Source organism: Zosterops lateralis (assembly GCF_965231275.1).
Source record: "Zosterops lateralis genome assembly, contig: HAP1_HAP1_SCAFFOLD_52, whole genome shotgun sequence".
Taxonomy (NCBI): domain Eukaryota; kingdom Metazoa; phylum Chordata; class Aves; order Passeriformes; family Zosteropidae; genus Zosterops; species Zosterops lateralis.
In genome coordinates, this window is record NW_028154612.1 from 703,135 (window position 1) to 728,297 (window position 25,163).

Sequence of the window (25,163 nt, forward strand, 5' to 3'; positions counted from 1 at the left end):
ACAGGGGAGTCGCCTTGTGTCCGAGCTGCTGTGAACACCATGGCCGGACACAGAGAATTGTAAGATAAGAACTAATAAACAACGCGAGAAACCAGAAAAGCAAGACCTTGAGACTCCTCATCATTCTCGCGCCGAACACCGAGCACCGAGCTCAGCACAGAACACAGAGACACAGAGTCAGACAGCAGACCCTAAATCCTTCAGAGGTCAAGAGGGAAAATCACTCCCTTCGTGCCCACACGAACCACCAGCCAGCCTTGGAATCTCGGGTGAGGAAACAACCGGATTGAAACCCCGAGAAGCATCCAGTAAGAAAGACGACAAAATGCAGCTGATCATTCTTGTTCTGGCTAACGACCAAAGGTAGAAACATTTCCACTGTCTCTTTGGGTAAAGTTAACAAGGTGAACTAGAACGGTAACAGCCTCAGCTTATTGCCTTTGAAAGTCAAATTAACATACAACTCTGTGGCTGTAACATCTATCTACCTCTGTAGCATGGAAGACATGCTTACATATAAACATTGTACAAACCAATTAACGTATGTAAACAAATAAAGAGTATTTATTTTTAAGGAAATCATTACCATAATAAAGTCAGAGCAGTCAGCTATGTAATTGTCCCTGACAGGTAATGACATTGGACTCTCAGTATCGTGTAATTTTTTTTTTTGTTTTGGCGGGTTTTTTTTGGTGTTTTTTTTTTTTTTTTTTTTTTTTTTTTTTTTTTTTTTTTTTGTTTGTTTGTTTGTTTGTTTGGTTTTTTTTGGTTTTTTTTTTTTTTTTTTTTTGTGGTTTTTTTTTTTTTTTTTTTGTTTTTTAAATACAGGAAGTAGAAAATTTGATCCTAAACTTACTCCAAGGAACTGGAAAGACCAGGCACATATATTCAATTTTCAATTGTATTCATATTGTTAGATAAACTATCAGATATACATTGTTTCCAAAACAACTGGATGTTACATAAATTCAGTATGAACAGACACCAGCTGAGGTTAGCTTATAATTGGGACACTTACTCATAGGCCAATATGTGAGGCAAGTATCTAGGCTCAAATCAGACAAGGTTAGAACATGGGAAAACAGAACAAACAGGAATTTAAAGAAACGTCATAAATAGGTTTTACACATTACTTCCTTAACAAATGCCTTGACTGACATATTTTTCAAACCTGACTTCCCATCTACCCTTTCAATCTTTTACTAAAATATATTTAAGTGACGTTTTTCTGGAAAAAGCATTTAACAAAGCCTGTAATTTACCAGTAATACTCCAACAAACCTGGAGCAAACAGCACACATGCTGTTTTATTACTAAGCATTAAAAGTCAACGTTCTCAAAACCAGTGCAGCTTATGTAAGGTAAGGCATCTCCACCGTATGGCTCTCAAAAGAAGCAATTCCTTAATGACAGTAACATGTGTCTATAAAGAAAAATCTTCCTAAAAATAATTTAAATATAGCCAGCGAGAAACATACTAATGTTCAACAGAGAAGAAAGCCTCTCACATAAATCAATATGTCTCTTTGATCCCTCAGTTGCCTATTAAAAAAATTTAGGCAATTGCGCTTATTACTGGAAAATTTGCAGTCTTGCTCGTTGGTGTCAATCTTAAATATCAGTTTGTGTTTTTTTTTATTGTGGGAGGGTTGTTTGTTTGGTTTTTAAAGCAAGGAAATTAGTGACCTAATTAAGTCAGTAATTTGTTCCATACCAGCTATTTACCTTTTTGGTGCTTACATAAAGCACCAAACTGACCACAATATATTCCTTGGTTTCTTCCAACCACACAAACTCAACACAGACTTTACCCTCTGAATCTGCATAGTCTGCAGTATAAATATGACCCATGTAGTCATAAAGGCCAGATGACTTGGTAGACAATCCCATGTGGACTGGAGCACTAAAACACCAGAAGGGCTTTCCAGTTTCATCCAAGAGAGTCAGATCCATCACAAAGCAGTCCTACAAACACAAGCAGAAGAGATTATTTCCCCATGGCCCAGTAAGTAGATCTGTCCCTGATGTTAGAAGAAATATAAAGGGTTCAGAGGGTTTTGTACAAAGGTTAAAACCTCAAAATAAAATTGATAATGGTTCACTGACCTATTGCAAGAAATACTTACTTAGAGGTTTTCTACAGAAATCAAAATTGCAACCCACAGACATGAAACACTGCAGTACAGAAGGTACCACTGCCAAACCAAATCAGACATTATTTCTTGAACGTTTTTCAGCCCTTAACATCTGTTTTTCTCAATTATTAGTTACTTTACCATTCAAATGATTATAGTCCCTTCAATATGAGTAAGCAACCTAAGCTTAATGTCAGTTGCTAAACTTGTGTGAATGTAGCAATGTTTGCAAAGATACTCAGGGACCACTCAAGGCAGAGCACACAAAATTACCCTTCCAAGCCAGCTGTATACAGTACTTTTTGAAAGGCTCACAGCTTCAGTTCCCAAAAAGGTAATAGTAATAATCCTGATGTAATTCCTCCTCTTACAAATTCTTGAAAATATTTCTTTACAAGATTACACAACTAGATAATTTAAAAATGTTAATGCCAATTCTTTTGTCTTTGCAAACTGATAGTTTCCCATATCCCTTAGAAGCACAGGAGTTGTCTGTCATGGTTAGTATCAGCTGTTCCTTATTCTCTTGAGTTCTGAATCACTAAATGAATCAAATTATCTTAATTATGTTGTATCTGTGGTCCAAAAGCAGAAATAAACCAAAACCAACATATTCCATGCCAAAAAAATTCATTTGGAATGCTTTATTTCTCTGTACTACATAGTTGTGTTTCTGTTGCTCTAACATTGCTTTCACTATTACTTTACTTCAATCAAACAACATAAGGGCAGATGGCACAAACATGAGGCAGTATGATACACACAGTTTCCCTAAGCCTTTTAATGCAGACTATGCTGAAAATACAAAATTCAAACCAAACCTGATAATGATGGTATCATAAACTTATATGAGCTACAGAATCACTGGAAACCAGAAAGAATTACAATTTTCTGGTCTGACAACTTGCATATATAAGGCCAATTACAAAATGTAAAGTGGGATGGTGTTGGGTGGTGGGATGGTGAGGTTTCCATGCATTTCCTTCCTGGTTCTAGTCAGGATCAGGTTAATTTTTGCAGCAGCCAGGAGGTAGCATGGCTAACACAGTGACATTGTTCTATACCACCTCATCTCATTTCCAGGAGCAAGGAAAAGGTTTTCTTCTCAGTCAGGCTATTGTGGCATGGTCAGGTTGAGTTCCTCCCTTCACATGCATGTTTGCATGTTAATCACTCGCCTCTCTTGTACCTTCTTATTATTAATTTTGTTGCTGCTACTCTCCATTTTCTTCTCCCATTGCTGTTTCCAGTAAACTGCTCTTATCTCAACCTTGACCTTTACCTTTGTGCCTCCAGTTCTCCCCTCCAGCTCAGCACAGGGCAGAGGAAGGGGAGAGAGCCAGTAGAGAGTGTGATTTGGAGTGGTTACAGTGAGAACATTAAATTGGAGAATACCATTCCTAAGCCATGACAATTTCCAACTATCTGTACTTCAGCAATTAAATTTTTTACTAAAAAACCCAGAAGTGCCAAGAAAGCTTTTGGGTTTTTTGGTTTTCCTTAAGAGTATTAAACAAAATTCAAATAAATTCCAAGTAGTGGAATGTCCTACTTCTGTGGCTGATGTTATTCGGCCTCCACACATTTTAAGAATTTTAGACACTTATGGTAAAGACCACAGTGAATTCAACCCATGGCTATATGCTGACAAATTCTATCTGTCACCCCAAAATGAGGCATTTAAAAAAATTGTATTCTTTATTTTGTCGTAGAAACAAACACTCAATATAATTTATGCCGTATGCACATAGGAGGGAGACTAAAACTGAAAAACTAAAGACTACAGCCACAGCTGTTTCCTCTGTCAGATAACTTCCTAAATTCTTATATACTACTCAGGAGTATTTTCATGGAAAAAAAAAATCCTGCCAAGCAGCTGAATCACAGATTAGACTCGGGTTAAAATCACAGAATGATTTGGGTTAGAAGGGACTTACATAAGTCATCTAATTCCAACTCCCCTGCCTCACCATGCTCATCATGGGCGAAAGAATTTTTTTGCCTTTTTTTGTCAATGTCCAATTTAAATCTACCCTCTTTCAGTTTAAAAATATTGTCCCTTGTTTTGTCAACACATGCCTCAGTAAAAAAGTCTCACCTTATCAAACAATATTTCATTCCACATCTATACATGATTGGCAGAAACAGCAGTTTTATTAATTTTGAGGGTCTTTTCAAAAGACGTGCCAAATTTGAAATCAAGTGTTGAACTAAGTGATTTTTCAGTAGTGCTTAAACTACATTCATCAGAATTTTTACAACTTCTGAAACATTCACGCCGATAAAGTACATTTAAAAATATGTGCCTTCACCACTATTGCAAAAGGTACAGAAATAATCTGAAGCTTTGTTTGAAGTAACTCTTTCAGGAATTTTATCCAACAGAATGTGTGAGCATTCCTCTAAAAAAATAAAAAGTTAATCCAGCTGACTGATGTACCTGACTGGAGCTAGGTGCTGACTGTGTGGATGTGGTCTGTAGTTTCTCCCTGTGGCCACTGGCATTTTAACATTCCCCAGCAGTTCCTAACTTTCACTGCATACACACCACAGAACTGCAGAGTATTTCCCCAGAGGTTCAAGGCTTATTGCTCACAAACAAACCCCAACCAACCAACCAACCCAAAACAAACAAAAAACCACAAAACAAAACAAAAAAACCAACCCACCCTCACATCAAACCCAAAAAAAGCCCTCACAAAAAGTACATCTGCAGTATTTTTTCTTTTTTTTTTTTTTTTTTTTTGTCCAGCATTTACAAGCAAGGCTGGTCAGCCACAGCATCTTTGCTGAGTGGAAAGCACTGGAGTGATAACACACATTACATGAATGAGTCTAGCATGCAATCCACACACTATGAGAGAAAGCAGAAAATGTTTTTCCTCAAAATTCACTTATTTTTTAAAATATTGGAACACAGGTCTTTGTCTAGTAACAGACACCTTCTACATATCAAAAAATTGTTTTAAAATTAGCATATTTAAGATGCACAAACATAATTCTGTTTTGAGATAAGCATTTCCACAAACAAAAAAATATTTCTGACCTTTACATTGCCTTTAAACACATCTGTTTCCCAGCATATGCCAAGTGTCCCAGTAATAGGAAAGTGCTTCCTATTATCCTTCAAGTTTACAACTCTGAGCCTCAGGTATCCATTTTCAATGTCACCTGAAAATATAAACAATATACAACATTACAGCAGTATAAATCAAATTCAGTCCAAGTACGCTGTAAATGTTCTCCTTTTCATGTCTTTTTCATCTCACTCACCAATAAGAAACCCTGCCATACACCAACAGCTAAATATCAAGCACTTCATAGAGGAATTAAGTTGCAGTTCGAAGTTTGATTCTGTGATCCACAGCAGAAATAGCAGCTAAAAATTCTTTTGTATTTTTTAGCATAAAAATAGGAATGGCACCTAAAGAACTTACACAAGGATGCAAGGAGTAAATTTCATATTCAACACTTCCATCTCTAACTGGAAACTCAACCCAATAAAAAGGGTATACAGGTAACAATTTCTCCTTAGAAAGGATATTGCATCATTTAAATTGACATGCATTATGATTTGATTTGAATCAAGTTTTTAAATTATGAATTTAATTTTTTTTAAAGTAGCTTTCCAAAACTCCTGGTTCTTGGGGTTTTTTTGGCAGAACTACTATGATTTGTGATTTTTTTACTACTACGTATATCCATATTTCTTTGGTATCTCTTCTCTCAGAAGAGATTGACTTTTTTTTTTTTTTTCCCTTTGCTATCAGAGGAGGAACCAGGGACTCCAACATTCTAATTATAAGTTTGGGAACATTATAATGAACACAATCTGACTACAAAGAAAAGTGAAAATAAAAGCATCACATGACACAAGCAGATTTCTTGGTAGGACATCCCTTAGACAAGTTTCCTTGAACAAGAGATTCTCTCTCAAAAGAGCAAAACAAAAGCACTAGAGACCTCAGTACAAAAAAGAAAATATCTAGGACTTGCAGGAGACAAATGAGAAGGGCGAGAAGGAATTCCCAGGAATATAATGCCTGTCAGGATCCAGTAGCAGGTCCTGGATGGTAAGGTAACAAGCTAAGGGGCTTGCAGAGGTTTAAGATGGAAGTGACAGAGTGAAAAAGGAAGTGTTTTGCCTGTGATTCTCCTTCGATCAAGCTGAAGTAGCAGCATGAGGCCACAGACAGAAGAAGCAACATCAGAAAGGCTGGCTGTGAGTTAAATGGCTGCATCCAGCAGGCAGTGCCAGCAAAACTGCAGGCTAAGTACTGAAGTCTTCCCTTCCTCACCCCAGTCACATAAGAAAATGAAATTAAAGGACAGAACAAGCTATGTTAAACATATGAAGAGAAACACAGAGAAAGCAAATTGGACAGGGCTTTCTTCAGCCTGATCCAGACTTTGTTTCATTGTCCCCTTATAACATCTCTAGTCCTTGGTTTATGCAAGACACGCATAGCAGCAAAGCAGCAGAGTAAGTTATAGGGAACAAATATTTCCAAGTAAAGGTAATAAAGAACATATATCATGTAGACAAACTTCAGGGGAAAGAAACAAATAGACCAATAGTTCCGGAGTACTTATTTTAGCTAAAAGCCAAGGAAGTTTGTTTTGCTAACCAAGCCTTTGTTGCAAATTGTCATTTGATTGGTATTTTCAGAGGAAAAGCTGTGCTTAACACTAATTCTGGTGCCAACAACCAGCCTTAAGACACTGAAATGGTTATTTAAACTTGCAAATCAATCTTCAAGGTCAAGCAAAACATTTCAAAAGCCTGATATGAAATTTTACAAACAAATCTTAAAAGCTCTCTAAATACACAAAAATCAACTCTCACATTTTGCAAGCACATCACATCAGTTTACATCAACAAGAAATGACATTGAAAAGTCAAAGCTTAAACTACCATGTGGGTACAAAGCTGTGCTTAAAAACTTGAAAACCTAGGTAAATACACTTCAAAAGTATTTATTAAGAAGCTGGATTCATAGCTTCTGGGAGTCTTCTGGGAGAAAAGCCTGTCATACCTTCCTGAAAACAAGGAAAGTTTTCTAAATATTTTCAATTCAGTTACAAAGTATTTAGCATATTCACCCTACACTATCTGCCAGTGAGACCATATTGCCAATTCTGTTTACATGAAAAGGAGAATAAAACAAAATGCTAAACCCCAGCCCAAACAGTGGCAAACCAGCTAATTACTGTAATGTAAGTATTAATAACAGAAAAAAAATCTGAAGCCATATACACTCCATCTACTTGGTTCAATGAAGTGTGACATAACTTTTTTAATTTAATATTAAGAATTCTGCAAAAAGAATTGCAAACAGAGTAGCAAAATGAAGCTCAATACTAATAGACACTAACAAAAAGCAGATAAATATTAATATTGAACAAATAAATCAGTTATTCTGCAAAATACAAATGGGCATTCTCTGGTAACCTAGGAAGGCCTAGAGCTCCCTAATGAAAACCAATAAATAAGTAAAAGAACAGTATAATAGCTGACAACTGATCTGTGCCTCAAGTTGTAGAAATTGCCATGGGCATGTCTATAATTTAAAATAAAACTGGACTCAGTAGAGAATTTTCAAAAATAGCAAGACAAGAACATTGCAGACTTCCATGCTTCAGAGTCCTCCCAGAGGAAGGGACAAAGAATATTATTAGAAGGGAGCCTAAAACCAGAACACAAACCAGCAAACACAACCAGTCTGGACAAACCTGGCCACTACATTCAGCAACACCATGTTCACCAAAATGAGAAAACTGAACAACAACTTAGAATGAAAAATGTGACAGCAGACAACCATATGCTGCATCACTACACCATTTCAGGAGGAAGTCAAGCATTTTCCACAAGGAATTATTGTGTGAGCACATGGAAGGGACAAGTTGACAAATGAGCTTATTGTCTGCAGAACCATGGCTTCAGCTGCCTGATGTCCTGTGAGACCAGAATCTGGTGGCTGTCACACTGCTGAAGGTCACAAAACCAGTAATTCAGAAAACACTTGTGAGCATAAAACAGATTCTGTAACTTGCAAAGTGAGATGGCATCACAACTGTAGCTCAGGGACATTTCCTAAAATTTGCATAAAGATCAGCTTATCAGCTTAATCTTTTGTGGAAGTAGCTTCTAAGCAGCAAGAAAGTGGTATCAAGAAAGGAAGTATGCCACATAATACTTTTTCTTGTGCAACTGTATTGCTAGGAGCATAACATTTTCATTTTAGAAAACAAAATATGACATTCAGCTAAACCAGAACAACCAACACAATTCCAAAAACTCAATCCTCTTGCCAATTTTGAGAAGTTTTGGGGTTTTTTCTGATAATATAAAGAGGATTCTTGTACTACACAACACTTCAGGTAAGATTTCTTGCTACATGCATAGACTTTCACTGAAGTTTTAGCCGTAGAATTATTCATTTAGTTTAAGCTTGCAACTTTTCTGGAATCTGAAAAATGTATTTCAGGTGTATTTCAGGTTCAAGGACTACTACACTCCACACTGCACAAGGCTGCCATCTAAATGACAGCTCTTGGAATCACCAAACACCAACGAGAAAAACCAAACCAAATCACGGGGAAATTCTGTAGCCCGGTAAAAGCGCTCACGTCTGACAACAGTGCCCTCTACTGACCGAAAAACAACATGTTCTGCAATCCGCACTGCTCAGGAGTGTGGATAAAAAAAATTACTGCCGATACAAAAAAAAATTATTTGGGAGCAATAATTAATTTACAGTACTTAATTCTAAATTAAATTCATGACAATGTCTAATTTTAATATTTTAATCTGTCTCTGCTTACAGAAAGACAGCTATGTAGCTGTAGGAATTTATGCTGAAGTTATGTCAAAAGAGAGATCACACATGTATTTTTCAAAACCTCAGTACAATTATGAATTTGGGCTGTATGAGAATAACAGGGATGGTCAATCACGTCTCATGGAAAGAAGTGCTGAAAACAGAATGAAGCAGCAGTTAAAAAAAATGACTGAAATTGTTTACCACACAATGACGAGATGCCAGAACAGGCAACCTCATGCTCACCAAAAAAACCCTATAGATCTTAAAGTTCACAGTAACTTCTACAAATTTATCTATATTTTCAATCTGTCTGTGCATCCAAAGTATACTCAAGGAGAATTCTACAGAAATAAGCTTCCAAATTGTACGAGGACAAACTGTCTCTCCTTTATAAAATACAACTGAAAGAAACATCAGCCTGCACCAAGAGCTATGCCACCGCATTATTAATGCAGCAGAGAACTAAAAGAAAAGACCCTGACAATCTGAAGAATTCAGTCCCAGGCCTGACACTATAAAAATGTAACAATGGGCAGACTTCTTACAGAGCAGCCTTAGGATGCCACACAAAGCACCATGCAGATATAAAGAAACCACACAACTAACAGACATCTTACTCTTAAAATTCCATTTCAGTTTCACCCCTTAAAAGAGAGAAACTGGATACAAGAAGGAAAGACAGGGATCATTTCTAAAACAAACATTATTGTTCTGTCAACTTTACGTTTTCTGCAGAAGAGGCGCTTGAATGATCCACACAGGTACATGCAGGTTCTGCCATGAAGGTCAAGATGCAGGCTGTAGTCATGCAGTCCATACTCTGAGTCAATATCATCCAGTAAAGGTTGATTAGGTGGAGGAGTATATTGACTTGAAAAAAAGAAAAATAATAGAATTTAGCAAGGGGGAACATGACTTAATAGAGATGTAACATACAGCCCTACACTGAGACTGTCATCTTAAGACAGTTTTGAAATCAAACATCTCTAGTTCATCACACTTCTTTTAAACTAATACAGTGTCTAAAACTGCTGATCAGCTGTTCAGCCCAGCCAAAGGGAGAAAATATGGCAGTCAACTTTAAAAGGTACATCTGTTAAACTTCAAAACACGGATTTGTCTTCAACAAAGAAAAAAGCATCAGCTTAACTACAAATCTAAAAGCCCACTAGCTCTAGAGACTTCTCTGAAATAGCAAATATTGAAATTATTTTGCCTGTGCCTAACTAAATAACTACTGCACATAAATGACCTGAAGTGACCACATGCCAGAGGCAACTGAGCAACTTCTACACAGGATCCAATCTGGTACTAAGAGAGAAGGTGTTAAATCTTACATTCTGTGAGAGAAGAGCCACACTGAGTTATAGTGGGCATTTAAGACTACTGGTAGATACAAAAGTATCTGACTAGAAAGCGGAGTGGCAAATAAATTCCCCAAATACTGTTCTAAAGCTAAAAAAAAAAAAATTGTATTTTTAAACAGTTTATAATGTATAAACAGGTATTACATTATACACTGCAATATACACATATACAAACACTTAATAGGAAACCCTGCTACTCTCTGAATAGGACTAAAAGATAATTGCAAGCACCTCACCAGTTTACCAGAATTTTTCTCCCCTCTTACACAGCCAAAGATTACTTCTCTACTTCCTGAAATGTCTCCCTCTTTTCTATCACTGTTTCAGATAGGAAGAGGAAATAAAAAGACTGCTTATGAAAAGGGAGAAAGTATGGGCAGTGTATTTCTAACTTTCTCAATACAGCCAGTACTAGTACACTTTTTTAACTAAATTATCTCCACAATAGCATAATGATGGCAATATTTTAGTATGAAAATGCTTCTACATTTTTGTATTTACTGTAACTGTTGTTTATATTACACAAGAATAGTTAATTACTGCCTAAACATAAGCATCTTACCAGCAGGCAATTTTAATTGTAAAACTCAAAGCTTTATTCAAAAGGTTATCTTTACTTCCCACAAAGGAAAACCAAACTTACACAGTAGCAGAACCCAAAATGCTTCTCTCAAGAAGTTGATTATAATGAAGATTCGCCATAACAAAAGCAATTTCATTTTTCTCCTGAAAAGTTAATTAAAGTATATGTATTTTTATCTGGAAATTCTTTTTTTCACAAGGTCTTTCTGAGCATTAAAATTCATAGATAAATGCTGCCGCTTATTACTCTGCCAGTTACTGTAATAATGTTAGTAATGGCTTGCTTTAATACTTGGACTCCTAAAACCTTTACTGTTTTTTCACAAGAGTACAGAATATATATAAAAGATTACAGAATTTCTGTATTACAGGGAAAGAGAGGGAAACTACCTATGTCTAGGCAAAAAATTATGAGAGCTCCAAGAATTGCCCCTAGCTTCTAATAACCACTTTTAAAAAGATACCTAAACAAAATCAAACTGCACTTACTCCCAACTGCTGAAACATCAAGATTATCTTCCCATGTAAAGAACTATTTCCAAAGAGGGCTAACATCAGTGAGGAATACAGAATTATTCAATAGAAACTGTGAATTTCAAAGTAAAAAACATGTCTTCACCAGACTATTTAGTCCTAGGAAAACATTAAAAACATAACCTTCTACAGATGCTATACAGAGAAAACATCAATGCGAAAACTAGAGACAGAGGTATATATTTACTTCAAGAACACAATACTAGGATATCAAGTTTTTTTTTTCTTTAAATGCATTTTTTTTAAATCCTGCATTTCCAAACACAGAAGTCAATAGGAAAATAATTCCCTGCCAGAAGTCTATTACTCTCCTGAAATGTGGGCAACTACTGTTTTCATCTCTCTGGGTTACCAGAAAATGACATCCTCTATTCAAACTTTTGGCTTTTTAACTGCTCCTGTATTTTCAAAGTGCAAAATTACAGCTATAAAAGATTTAACTAGGGAGATCTATCAATCTCATAATTTCTCAGTCTTTCTCTGTCCAAATACCAGAAGGCCCACATAACCTGCCCTTGGTTTCTGTTATGCAGATATGTGCAAAAAACAAGACGTGTGGCATTTATAATTATTACACCCACTGACACTTAACTACCTCATATTACTCTGCCTACACAGAGAATAAGAACTGCTGTTCAGAAAAGCAAGCAGGGAAAATATACTGGAGTGAGGCACTCGATTCTTAACAATGATGTGAAACTTGGTTATGACTGAACCATTTCCAGGTGCTGAAAGATCTCTCTTTCTGAGCATGGATGGGGCCAATGCATGAGCAAGACCAGAGAGCCAACAATACAGGGGCACCCATCTACAAAACGTCTGAAGATAAGAGAGAAATGGCTGTTCACTTAGCAGAGATTTTCACAGACTGAAACAACCAATAATGGGTTTATGCCAGTCAGGTTTTCAAGTTTTCCAGGAAATGGATTTTCACTCTTACCTTTAAGTAGGAGTGAAAGAAATAGTCCTTCTGCACTTTTAAACATTGCCTCTGGCGATTGTGTACATTTGAGGCAGCATGTTTGCAGCTGGAGATTAGACACAACTTTGAGGAACTGCTCACAGCCTCCCTTAGGAAAGTTCCAAATAACCTAAGTCTACATCAAGAGCATGGCTGAGGGGAGGAAAAAAGGGCTACCACCTCTCAATTCAGACCAAGAGCAGAACACCTGAAACAGGCCTCCATAGCACCCAGACCTACATAGCCACAGGCAGACACAGAGGTGCCAGTGCATCCCATGCAAAGATGCAGATTCCTTCTGAAGTCGACTTCAGATGTTCGGCACTGCCCTCTAAAGACATTCATGTCTACACTTACCCTACAGAGGCTAACTGCTTAACCTAGACTCTTAATACCAAGAATTTAATACCCCCAAAAGGGCACCATTTACAGCATTCCTGCTGCTGGAGCAGGATACAGCTACCTGGTGATGTAGATTAAAATTAAGTTGCTATGTGGGAACTCATCACTTTGAGTGGCATGGGCAGGTAATGGCATGAATCAGAGGAAGAAGCACTTCTTTTCTCAAACCATTCCATTTAAAATTATTCTAGCATATCAAACTTGGGCATGTGAAGACTGTAAAATAAATAAAATTGAACACAGCATCTAATATGGAATGATAGATAACTGATCTCTTAATTAGAAGTGGATTTTTTAAAAAAGTATATATACTCCTGTGACAGCTCTTCAGGATACAATAAATCTTCCACTTACTGTCCCTACATGTGTTTTGTGGTTACTAGTTTAGACAAGATCTTTCAAAATCCAAAGGGGAAAAAAAAGGAAGATTAAAAAAAAAAAGCCCTCCTCAAACCCAAACTACAAGCCAATTTTTTTTTTTTTTTCATTCAAATCATAATAAAATACAGAAACAAAATGTTATCTTACCTTCCAAATTCCTACTAACAGTCCTGGACTCAGACTGAAGAGCTGGACAAGCTCATCAGCACCAACTGCGACACTACTTTCAGTCAGGTTGCCAAGAGGGTATTCAGCAATCAAGGAAAATCGACGAGGTCTTTGAAAAGAACATACAGAATGAAGTAAAAAGGCTGTGTCTCCTTATTCATGTAAAAGTTCAGTTTAATTTCATTTTTAACTGTAAAGTCTGACCAGCAGCACATGATGAAAATGGTTTTGAAAGCATTTGCCATGCAGAATCATAAACCATACATTTGAACAACCACAGTGTACTAGCAGGATCTCAACCCCTAACAAGAAAAGAAATAAAAAACACTACGATCTTCTAAAACATGCTTAAAAAAAGAACTTACGTACTTGCCCAATTTTTCAAGATACGGAATTACTTTATAACTTGTTTTTCATACTCTATTGATACTAGATGAAATCACTGAGAAGCAAAATTCAAAGGAAAGTATCAAACTGTACATATAATAAATTAAAAGTATGTGCTACAGGAAGCTTTCCTTTTTTAGATTTTTTTTCTATATTTTACCTATAATTAAAGCCATTAGCTCCAAAAAAATCTTAAATATAAGTTCATGAACACTCTTATTAACTAATGATGCATTTTAAAAAAGGGCAGTAAGTAAGAGTTTGCATTACCTACTCAGAATGAAGAAGTCTTCCTCAAATCCTTTTCAGACTCAGGCTCTTACTATATTCAAAACAGTTCCTAGACTTCCACATAGTATCACTGTAATACCACCTACAATCAAACACTGAACACTGTCTGGGATGGGGCATCCACAACCTCCCTGGACAACCCATTCCAGTGTCACACCACCCTTACAGTAAAACATTTCTTCTTGATCAACATCAACCTTTTCCATCTTTAAGTCAATCAGGCCTGTCCCTGCACTACTGCCTTATAGTCTAAACAATGACATACTGAAATTGGTGAAACCACTGACTTCATCTCTAGTCACAATTTCTAAAACTTGTAACTCTGTGAAATAAACACATCAACTGCCTGCAAGCTTTTTTATTTTCTACATATGAATCATCATCTCGGTAAAACAACTACATTTCCCACATAATTTGACTGCAAGACTTGTTCAGTTAACTTTATACAAAAGGCTTCTCTTGATTTATTTGTTTTATAAGTATATACTCTGCTTATGGTTGAAGAACCAGATGTTTTGTAGGTGACCAATTCCCTCTTTTCAGAGCTCTATGGCCAGGGGCTTTGTGTAAGAAGCAGGCAGCTGACTCTGTACCTACTATACACACAGGCCCAGATGTGGGCAAAACTCCTTGACAGCAACCAAATACCTCAAATAAACACTTTTCATTTATTTTTTAGAATATAATGACAAAAACCACTGTACACATGTAAATTAAAAAACAAGGGACATGCTGTGGACTGTGTGACTTCATATGCATGTACTGAAGACTGCACACATAGTTAAACATCAAGTTCCCTAAATTCATATACACACCTACCAGACAGAAAATAAATTTTAACAACATAGAATACCTGACTGTAGCCACATAAATACTGATTAACTCTTCCAAGCTAAATTTCTCACAATAAAGTCTTCTAGATTTACATTTTTCTTTCATGCTCTAGGGCTTAGATTCAGCTTTCCAAGTCAGGACCTATCAGCCTGCATATCACATGCCAATTAACCTATGAATTAATGCCATAGCTTGCTGGATTATACTATTTCTACTATTCCTCTCTAAAAAGCTCTACCAAAGAGAAGAACATAGAAAGAACTACTGCGGGGAGGCTTTCAAATGAAGGGTTAACTTATTGAATCAAACAAATGTCAGATAGGTCCTACAGACATATTATCAATCAGTTACACCCAAAAAGTCCTCAAAAATCCTATATTAAAACTCACCCATTCTTGCTGGGAGGTCTGTTTTGGTCAGGAAGCAATGGTGTAACTCCAAACAGTTTTAGGGTTGACAGGATGTCCAAGCATGGCCAGTCTGTACCATACCAAAGTATGGTAACAGATGTGTCCTTAAATGATAGTTTTGGATTCTCTACTACATGTTCTTTTCCATTTTTGTCCTTTAGAACAATTATCCAACTCAAGCCAGAGACTCTGTTATTTAGGAATTGAGAGGGGAGAGGAGTGTTTAAAAACAAATTCTCAAAGTGATAAAATTTAAACTATGCTTTCAACAGAATTTTTACATTTCTACTAACTGCGACTCAGTTTCAGTCATTTATAGATTATCATTGCATCATTCCATTATGATATACATTTTATAGCTCTAATTCTATACTACTCCAAGCCATTAATGTTTTGTACATTGTTCTGAAGTAAATCTTTGTGACAAGGCATTGCTTACTTCATAGCTTCTTTGTTTTTACATGGAAGACCTGTGTAAGGATCTAGAAATTTAACGAGTCGCATTACTCTAGTCTTGAAGGCACACGTTTGTTTGAAGATGTATTCTTTCTTCCAGTACCCAGGCTTTTTATCATGTAGAGCAGCACAGCCCAAAGAAACAGCTTCTGTTTGTTTAGACTTCATTTTCCATTTTGGTTGCAAATAATTGGAATAAAGTTTCAGCCAAATTCCACTGAAAATAAAAATAGAATAAAGAGGAGTAAATTTCAAGAATAGTCACTTCATTTTTACATGCACATCTCAGCTACCACTGAGCATAGTGTTAGCAAAAAACCAGTCTTGTCTGTCTTCTCAAAAATATGGGATCCAGGATGAAGCTCTGTGACAGCACAGTCAGTCAGCAAGTAAGTGAAAACTGATAAAGGTTAAGCAGAAATTTTTGAAAATTCCACCCTAAAACAATGATGTGTCCTCCTCATAGAAAATCAGCTAGTGGAAAAAGTGGTTTAATATCTCCTATTCAAGAAAGACCATCTGTAGACTTCAAGTTTCTCAGTTCAGCTGAGGAGGACAATTAGAATCACCTTTGTTTGGTGGTACTAATGTAATTTCAATCCTTTCTGCACTCTCTTTGGAAAAGCCCAGAGAAGACATGACTTTCTGAAGTCAAAGAAATATGTGACTGTAATGATGGGTTCATCTTTTTCATGCCAGGAAAACTATTAGTTCACATTTTAGCCCCTCACACCCCAGTATCTCTAGCACACCCCAGTATCTCTAGGACAATTCACAGAACATTGAGTCCAGGAATCTACAAAAATTCAATCAATAATCTGTGAATATAGGTTGCCAATAAGTTTTCTAATTTTGAAATGCTAGACACACAGTGTACATAACTGCACTGAAGAAAATTACTAGTGAGGGCAACAAATAGTTGAGACATTTTCTACCATTTATCGGCAAGGCTACCAGTTCTCACTTATCCTCAGGCAAACTTACACTAGCATGTATGGTATGGCATCTTCCCTTCTCCTTAAAGTATTCAAGGACTAGATCCATCCCACACTGCCTCCTACCCATCAAAAGCATTCTCAATTCATTAGCTACTGAGAATAACTCCCCACATATTGAGAGCCAGCTCTGGTTATTGATGCAAGCAGACCCAGGAATTTCGCAAAAACCTTCCAGCCTGCTGCTCTGCAGATATATACAGAATTCCCCACTGCCATTTTTTAAGACAAAAGTGTCTAAAACACACAGACCAATAAGTTACCATAACTGGTAAAGGTGGGTTCACAGTCAACATGAGTTTTCAACCTTCCATTCACCAAAAGCAGAGTGGGAAGGGTAACATAAAGAACAATCCCCATAACTGAAACAAAGTTTTAAAATCCTTCTACTTTAAGACCATAAAGGGTAGCCAAGTTACCAGACAGTATAAAAACATTTCTGATGGAGGGGGAAAGTTCTTTTTTTAACTCCAAAGCAGTTTAGAACTGTCCAGTCATGAAAAAAGGAGAGATGTCCTTAACATAACATCACATGGGGAATTTGAGCTGTGTATCATCCAATTGGTCTTCACCAGCCTAAAACACCCAGTAAAATAACCTCCTATAAAACTTTCCTGATAACTAGAAACTCCTTCCCAAAAAAAGATATCCTTTGATGGAGAGAGATACTCTGCACCTTACTGTATGATGCTGAAAAGACAGGGCTTAGTACTAGGCATTTCCTGCATTTTGAAGTTGCAGGCTCAGGCAATTTAGTTGACTGAAGATAGACTAAGGACAAATACCTACCATGTTCATCCTCACTCTCAGAAACATATTGCATCTTCCTTTCCCAAAACAGTGTTGGGCAAGCAAAGAAATTAGTTCAAGAAACTCAAAAATTCAGCTAGGGCAGGGAGACAGAGAAGAAGATGAAGGAGGACTTGGAATCACAAGTGTTTAGGAAGGTATCACTTCCCCTTCATCCTCAACTTCTGAAGAAGTCAGGGCAGATAAATCAAAAAGGCATCCAACAGGGAAGCACAAGTTTGCCTCTTTCACAGCAGAATACATGCCCTGCCCTTCTTGCCTCAAATTGTTAATACTCATCTCAAGGTCTCTTACTGAACATGACTACAACAAACCAAACAAATCTTCTACTGCTAACTCAGATGCCAGAATCAGACACATCATCATCAGTCATCACTTGACCACAGTGGCAAAGACTTTGCCCTGTGCTCTCACTTCCTCTCACACAAGCACGTTCTGCTGGTGATCAGAATCCTCAGGCCTTCACAGGCAGACCATACCCATGAACTTCCCACACTGCATGGTAGGAAGGCTGGAATATCCCATGCTGTGACAAGGAGGGTACAGAAAGGGAGGGTCATAAACATTTCCTTGTCCTCAATAGTTACACTGGAGAGACATCAGTGCCAAGAACTGTTCAAGTGAACAGCCCAAAGACAAACCACTGCATTAGGCAGCACAGACATAGCACAATGAAAGACTGATGGTCCTGTTGCAACAAGGACAGCTCCCTGTACATCCAGGACACCAGAAATATCCTAAAAACCACAGTCAGATTTGTCACAGAAATATGCAGTGACTCCCATTAAAACTTCTGTTCATTCACTGCAAGATTCAGGGTCTTGAGAAGGTCCAGGAAAATCCATCAGGAAGAAATTACCTGGTCCCCCCTGAACCAGTCAGGCTCCTAGATAAGGGAAACTAACTCTTTCCAAAGTCTCATTTGTGCACGCACACTAATCTCTATTGAGATTAGAAAATGGAAACAGACATTGTCGAGATGGAGACAGATGAATCATCTTCCCCTGGACAGCCACAGTGATTTTATCCTGCTTCACCATCCTGAAGTGGAAAACACATACCAAGATTGGTAATTTGTGTCAACTATGCAATTTTTATCTACCCTCAAAACCTAAATCTGGATTACAGATCTTCCCTTTAAACTCATCAGTTCTAAAGGTATTAATGCCAAGGTAAACCAACTAATTCACCACACAATTTTTAGTAAATAAGGGAGAAATAGATTCATACCTGGTACAGCAACTTCCTATAGAGGAAGACATTTTCTCATTCAAACAACACTAATGCAGTAGAATCCTACAAAGAAAAGGATGCCCAGATCCTAGTTATCACACACCAACCCAAGTCTCTCCTCTTTACCCTTTCACAAAATTATCATGATATTGGTTGGAGCAATTTATGAACTCTGTATAAGCAATCCTTATTAAAAAACGTGTCGGTATTTATCTTTGTCTCTTTTGTTCTCATTTAGACGTCACCAAAGATTCACAAACAGAGCAACAGATAAAAACCACTAGTGGATCATTTGATTGAATCAATTCCTCTTCAAAAATCTAATGAAAGAATAAAGTATGCAGGACTTCAAAATTGTCAAAGCTACAATTCCATAAAGCTACTGGCAACACACCATTAAGGATCACCTGAACCGAAAAGTTTCTGCAGGTCCATGTGAATACAAATAAATATATAGAAATTTTAAAATTAAAAAAGTGCTAACACCAACATTTCAAAGCACTGGATTTAGTTTTTGCCTCATAACCCCCAATAAACAACAGGCCCTGCACAGCTAGAATTGCATGCAACATGTACTGTACGCTGTGCAGGGCAATTTCAGCAGAGTAACTGCCCAGAGGTGCTCTGGCATCAGAGAAACTGAACTGGAAAGACTCATAATTCAGGTAAACACAACTAGGGCACAAACTGAGACCTTCTCTCTTCCTTACTTGTCATTGGCCAACTCATAGAAGCGTCTATTCACACAACCAAGAGACAGTAGGGACACAGCATCTAAATAGGAAAATATCTTCAGCAGCATTTCTGATGGCATGCTAGAAAAGAAGAGAAAGAGGAATTCTGTTAGACTTGCCTGCAAACTCCAGAAATTACAATGGCAGAGAATTTTAATTTCAAACCAGACAAAAACAGAAGAGGTGGAAAGCAGCAGGTTGTAAACAGATGAAACAAAAAATCACCTAAAGAGTTAAATTGTGGAGTTTGGGCTGTAACTTCACTCTTTGGTATGTGGCATTTGCCTAAAATAATTCATCACAACTTATTCCAGTGGCACAGCACGATTACACAAAAAGTTGTAAGTTTGAGGTTTTATTAGACTTTGTTAACTTTAACTATGTTTGATATGAAACTATCTCATTTAGCTTCAGTTCCTTACTGCTTGTACCATGATTTTAACGTTTATTCCACAATCACCAGCATTTGCAAAACTGCAGATACATTCACTCTCCCTTTTGACTGCCGCGTCTGGCCTGAGAACGCACCAGGACAGAAATGTCCTAGTCTAACAGCAAGATCATGCTCTACCTCATCATCATCTCCAAACTGTACGTGCTCAGGGGTCTTGTGCAGTTTTCATTTATGTCAGCAGAAAGATGTGAACTTCAAAGTAAGAGCCAAGTGATATCCTGAAAATGCCAATGTCTCTGCATCTGGAAGGCTGCCTGAAATGCAGGAGCCAGTCTAGGCATGACAAGCAGAACATACCCTGGGATTGAGCCAAAGTGATTTTTGCATTAGCAGACATGAACCTCATACAATTTGAGCAGTAGCTCATAGCTGCAGAGTTTAAAATACACGCATTTTATACTCTTAATTTTTTTGAGCATTGAGTATGGCCACATCAAAATCACTGCTGAAAATAAAAGGTGCTGTGAAAGTCAACACCCCATCTGTGCCTCTTGTCCTTTTACTACGGGGTTATTTGCAACACTTGTTGATTTATGACACTGTTTCAGAAGCAGAGAGCTTTAAAGGGTAGCACAACAACGCCAATACCTCAATGTTTGTATTAAACTCACAATCTTAGTTACATTGACATAGAAATAACATGCAAAAACTTGCACTGTTATTATGTGAAATAACTCATAAACTCTAAGTCCAAAGCAATTAGTGCACTCATTCCAGAGACAATTTAGAAGTGATACCTTAAAAAGCTGCAAATTAGCTAAAATAATATACTTGATCCAGAATTTTCAACAGCAGTTTTTACAGCTGTATTCTTTCTCCTTTGAAGGAAGCTGATTTTTTTTTCTTTTTTCTCTCACTATCACACCAGTCAGACAGCATAGAGGTGCTGAACTGGCCATCCAATGCAAAACAGAGAAATCACTACACAGTAGTGATCAAATGTATAAAACTAATTGCTTTTTCAGGTAACATAGTCTTAGAATATTTTTTGTAAAAATGTAACTAATTTTCAAAAAGAAAACAACTCATAATTATATTGAAACTACTCTTTCACTGCCAAGCAGGAAGAGAAACATTTACCTTGCAGTAAATATGCAGCAGCCAGTAATTCCTCCCTCCTTTTATCCCAATCCACCATTCTCAGCCTCTCCATACACTAAGATACACTTGATGACAACCAATAACCAAGAGAAACACATGAAGTTTAATTCCAATCTGGCTTTTATTGAAGTAATAAAATAACAATTTTTATTCTCAAGGAACAACACTGCCCATGACTTCCAAAGAAGTTGCTGAAGGCTTCACATGGCTTGGAAAACCTACATAATCCTTATGAACCTAGCAAATAACACAAAGGAGAACCATGCCAGAAAACATTAGAAGGTGAACACAGGATCCCAAAGCAGGCCAGGAAAGAAAATCTTTTCAACTCAGAATATTTGACATAGAAATCTCCAAGATATGAATACAATTACTGCAAGCAGTCAAAAGGCAGTTTACAGGGTGACTTACTCACAGACATACTCACCTCTCAAAGCTCATGTTTCGTTTCAGTTTTCTGGGAGGTGTCAAATACAGACTTTCAATGCCAGCATTTACAGTTTCAGAACATTCCCCAGGCCTGGCAGCAAAGGTCCTTAACCTACTTGTAAGAAGGAAAAGCTGTTAACACATATTCACAAAATGAAGAAATACGCATATTGTGCACACCTAGACACAACACTTCAACCAAGGCAGGATGCAGGGAATACACCACGTGGCAATCATTATGATTTGAACAATTACACCCAAGTTAAAATACCTGGCATCAGGAAGATTCAGATTTAAACTCACAGCTGTCAACCCTGTGATTGATCTCTCACAGCAGGCAAAGGCAATAATAGTGTTGCTGCTCCCCCAAATCAGTTTGAATCTGGTAGAGGTTTATTACCCTTAGACAGCTGCACCCCTGTGGCCACTACAGCCAAGCTCCACTGAGGCCCCTGCAGCAAGTCAAACTCACTGATTATTCTTCTGTTTCACAACATTACTCCAGAGACATTTTTGAGCCACTCAACTTTGCTAAGCAATTAAAAGATACCAGATAAAAACAATACGTTGAAACTTCCTCAGAAACTGCTGAGGTTCAAAAAGAATTTGTATCCTTTCAAGCATAAACAAAAAGAAAGGAGATTTAACCCATGAAACAGAGAGCAGCTAACAAGGTCTAAGGGATGTCTAGGTGTTAGACAGACAAATTACTTGTCGGTAGAATTGCTTTAGTAAGGTTTATGGCTTGACACGCTTCAAAGATTTCAGATGTAGTGAGAGGTTAACAAAGCTTGGGAAGAAGGATGACCACTGAGAGTGGACACAAAGAATGCAGAATTTACAGGCCAGAGGGATACCTGGAACAACTCCCAAGATAAGGAAGAAACTATTAAAGCCAACTCAGCAATTGTGCTGAAATCAGCTACAGCTTCCAGAAATGTGAGACTGCCACCACTGACTCAAAAAAGAGAAAGACTGAGCATGCAAACTAATCAGCATGAGAAGCAAGAGAATTGTTAACCAACAGAAGATAGAAAATTAATTAATAAGAGAATTATGTAGCTTGTAGCCAAGGAACTAATTCCTTCCTTTGCTAAATGCCACCCAGCACTGTGCAGAACTGTAAATACATCAAATAACTCCATGTCTGGATTGGTCTCTTGCACACCATGGTGAAAGAACCTGCTCTGGCAACATTTCCACATCACAGTTGGGATAGAAAAGGAAGAAACTTTGCATATTTCTAACACAAATTCTTACAATCCAACTGCTCACAGATTTTTCCAAGTTTTCTGATAGAAAGGTCTTTGTCAGCTGTAATTGCAAACAAATCCTATCATTAATCCACAGAGAAAGATGGGGACAGAGTTTCAATCTTAAACCAAATCCTTACACTTCATACCCTCGGATGCCACTGAACAAGCAGAGCTCCCCATTCACTGCATTACTGACGCTTTAAATTGCCAGCAGATTTCCAACACCTGGTCAAACCAGCTCGGGGTTTCTAGGCAACCAATCCATATGGGGGGGAAATAGCTAATTTTGAAGTATATGGTTATCATATACATTTAATAAGTTCTTGATTTAAGATTGATTTATGCTTAAAGAAAAAAAAAATCAAAATAAATTAACGGCGCTGGCCTACATTGTCAACTGTGCTATGTAAAACAAAACAAAAATATCCAAGACACTTTACTAAGAATTGTTACAAGCTTAACAAAAAGACATGCACATTTGAGCTTGGGTGCTAACCAACTACATTAACAACTACAAAAAAGTAGTCTTGTAATAAATACAATCTGGAGATCAAACAAAGGGTTTTACTAATGTATCATTATCAAAAACACTTAGATGATGAGGCCCTAAACACTTAGATGATGAAGCAGTAACAAACTGCTGTTAAAGGGATTTAGAGACACAAGTTGTGTTCAACAGCAGCAGAGCCATCACTTCTGTATGTTCCAGGGCAGCACATCCCAGGCTATTCTGCCCTAAATCCATGCTGAAAGCAGAGAGTTTGGGCATACTCTCTAGGGACGCAATTTCACAAACTCCAGGCACAGAAATAATTCAGATACGAAGCTGGATTCTGGATTTTAAAATAAGCTACCTTGGACAAGCATAAACTGCACAGACTGTCCTTCTTGCTCATTTTAACCACTAACCTCTCCCTTCTTCACTCCAGGGAGAAATATCTGAGGGAAGAAACATTTTGCCCATGGGTTCCTTGAAAACTTTAATGTAATAGCTATTGTTTTTGTAAGCTTCAATTTTAAAAAAAATCTGCTGAACTTTTGTATTCGCCAAAACAAAAATATTCTCAAGGTGTGAAGAAACAAACAGCAACCGAATCCATAAATTACTTTTCAAGTACTGCGTGTGCTAAGATTTTAAATTAGCATTAACAAAATGCTTTTAGGTTGCATTGACACAGTTTGGGCAGATAAGCCTAAGATGAAAGTCAATGACAGCTGTTACACCCCCTCTTTAGAGACTTCTAGAACTGAGATGATCTTACTCAACAGGCACAACTTCAATTGCTTTTTCATTAGCTTTCAACCTGTGGGGCTCACTTTTCCAGTATTTTCATTTTCATACCCTATAATACTTGCAATGTGCCTTGGTTTTTTGATGGTCAGCAAACAATTGTCTTCTGAGAAACATTTCAGATGATGTACACAAAGTTTTAAGTAGTGAAAAAACGTGTCTCCTCCACCTCTGTAAGCGTATGCAGGGAAAAAGAAAAATTACAATGATGTTTTGGCATGGGTTGGTTGTGGGTTTTTTTTTTTCCTTCAGCTGTCTATTTCAATTTAATTTTTAAAGGGTGGATATTACCCCAATCCATTAGCAGGTTGAAAAAAGGCAAAAAAACCCACCCAAAAAACAGCAGGGGGAATGAAACTGCTATGAAACCTAAGGCTGTAGAAATGGGTTAGCAGAAAAATCTGTTTTCTCAACTTTGCCTCTAAGACTGATGCTTTAAAATTTTGAAAGCCTACCCTGTACTGTAAGAATTATGGTAATCACACCTTCCACAGCGAAACCCTCCTATTTATCACAAAACCCAAACCGCCCTGGACGTATAAAGCAGCCACTAAACTAACTTTGTGGGTACCCATTACAGCATCTCCTCCAAGCTGAAGGACACAGAAGTTTAGGCTCCCCAGGCAGGAAAAAAAGTGTTAACCCCAGGCCTCTGTGCACCTGGCAACACCAGCGTTCTCCACTGCAAGGCGTCCACTGGGCCAGGAGAGGAGAGTACCATGCCCACAGCCCTCGCCGCGAAGACTCGAGAGCTGGAAACCAGAGCCGTGCAACACGTGAAATAAGTTTTTCAGAGGAGCAATGGGAGCTGAGGGAAAACAATTAAACCCCCCTCCCCGTTAAAGGTGAAGAAGGCCGAGCGGGCGGCCCCGGGCCGGCAGAGCCCACGGTTACCTGCCCCGGCCCGTCGCCATGGCCGCTCCAGCACGGGACAGCGCCGGCCTCGCACCGCCCGCGGGGAGGGCAGGGAAGGAACAAGGGCAACCACCCCCCGGGGCACGCCCTGGGGCGGGGTGGGCCGGAACGGCGGCGCCCGGAGCGCTGGCTGAGGGCGGGCGGGGCCGAGGCGGGGCCGAGCGGGGCCGGGAGCGCTGGCTGAGGGCGGGCGGGGCTGGAGCGGGGCCGGGC

At 38.0% G+C, this 25,163-nt stretch overlaps 1 protein-coding gene across 1 annotated transcript; it reads right to left on the reverse strand.

Annotated features, from left to right (window-relative positions):
• Positions 1-556: 556 nt before the first annotated feature.
• On the reverse strand, positions 557-24,988 carry LOC310923421 (F-box only protein 15-like). The gene is made up of 10 exons (XM_083885435.1): positions 24,930-24,988; positions 21,487-21,600; positions 19,481-19,585; positions 15,716-15,949; positions 15,256-15,465; positions 13,334-13,463; positions 10,970-11,052; positions 9,684-9,829; positions 5,182-5,306; positions 557-1,965 (listed from the first exon to the last, which is right to left on the reverse strand). The coding sequence occupies exons 1-10, from the start codon at positions 24,947-24,949 to the stop codon at positions 1,696-1,698; spliced, it is 1,437 nt and encodes a 478-aa protein (XP_083741561.1). The 5' UTR covers positions 24,950-24,988; the 3' UTR covers positions 557-1,695.
• Between the last annotated feature and the right edge of the window lie 175 nt (positions 24,989-25,163).

Excerpts from the sequence above, each read along its gene's own strand:
- LOC310923421 (XM_083885435.1), bottom strand. The coding sequence starts at position 24,949 with ATGGCGACGGGCCGGGGCAG. Across the intron at positions 9,830-10,969 it reads ATTTTGGGTTCTGCTACTGT|TCAATATACTCCTCCACCTA; the intron begins GTAAGTTTGGTT and ends CTTTTTTTCAAG. Across the intron at positions 1,966-5,181 it reads TGTTTAAAGGCAATGTAAAG|GACTGCTTTGTGATGGATCT; the intron begins GTCAGAAATATT and ends TTGTGTTTGTAG.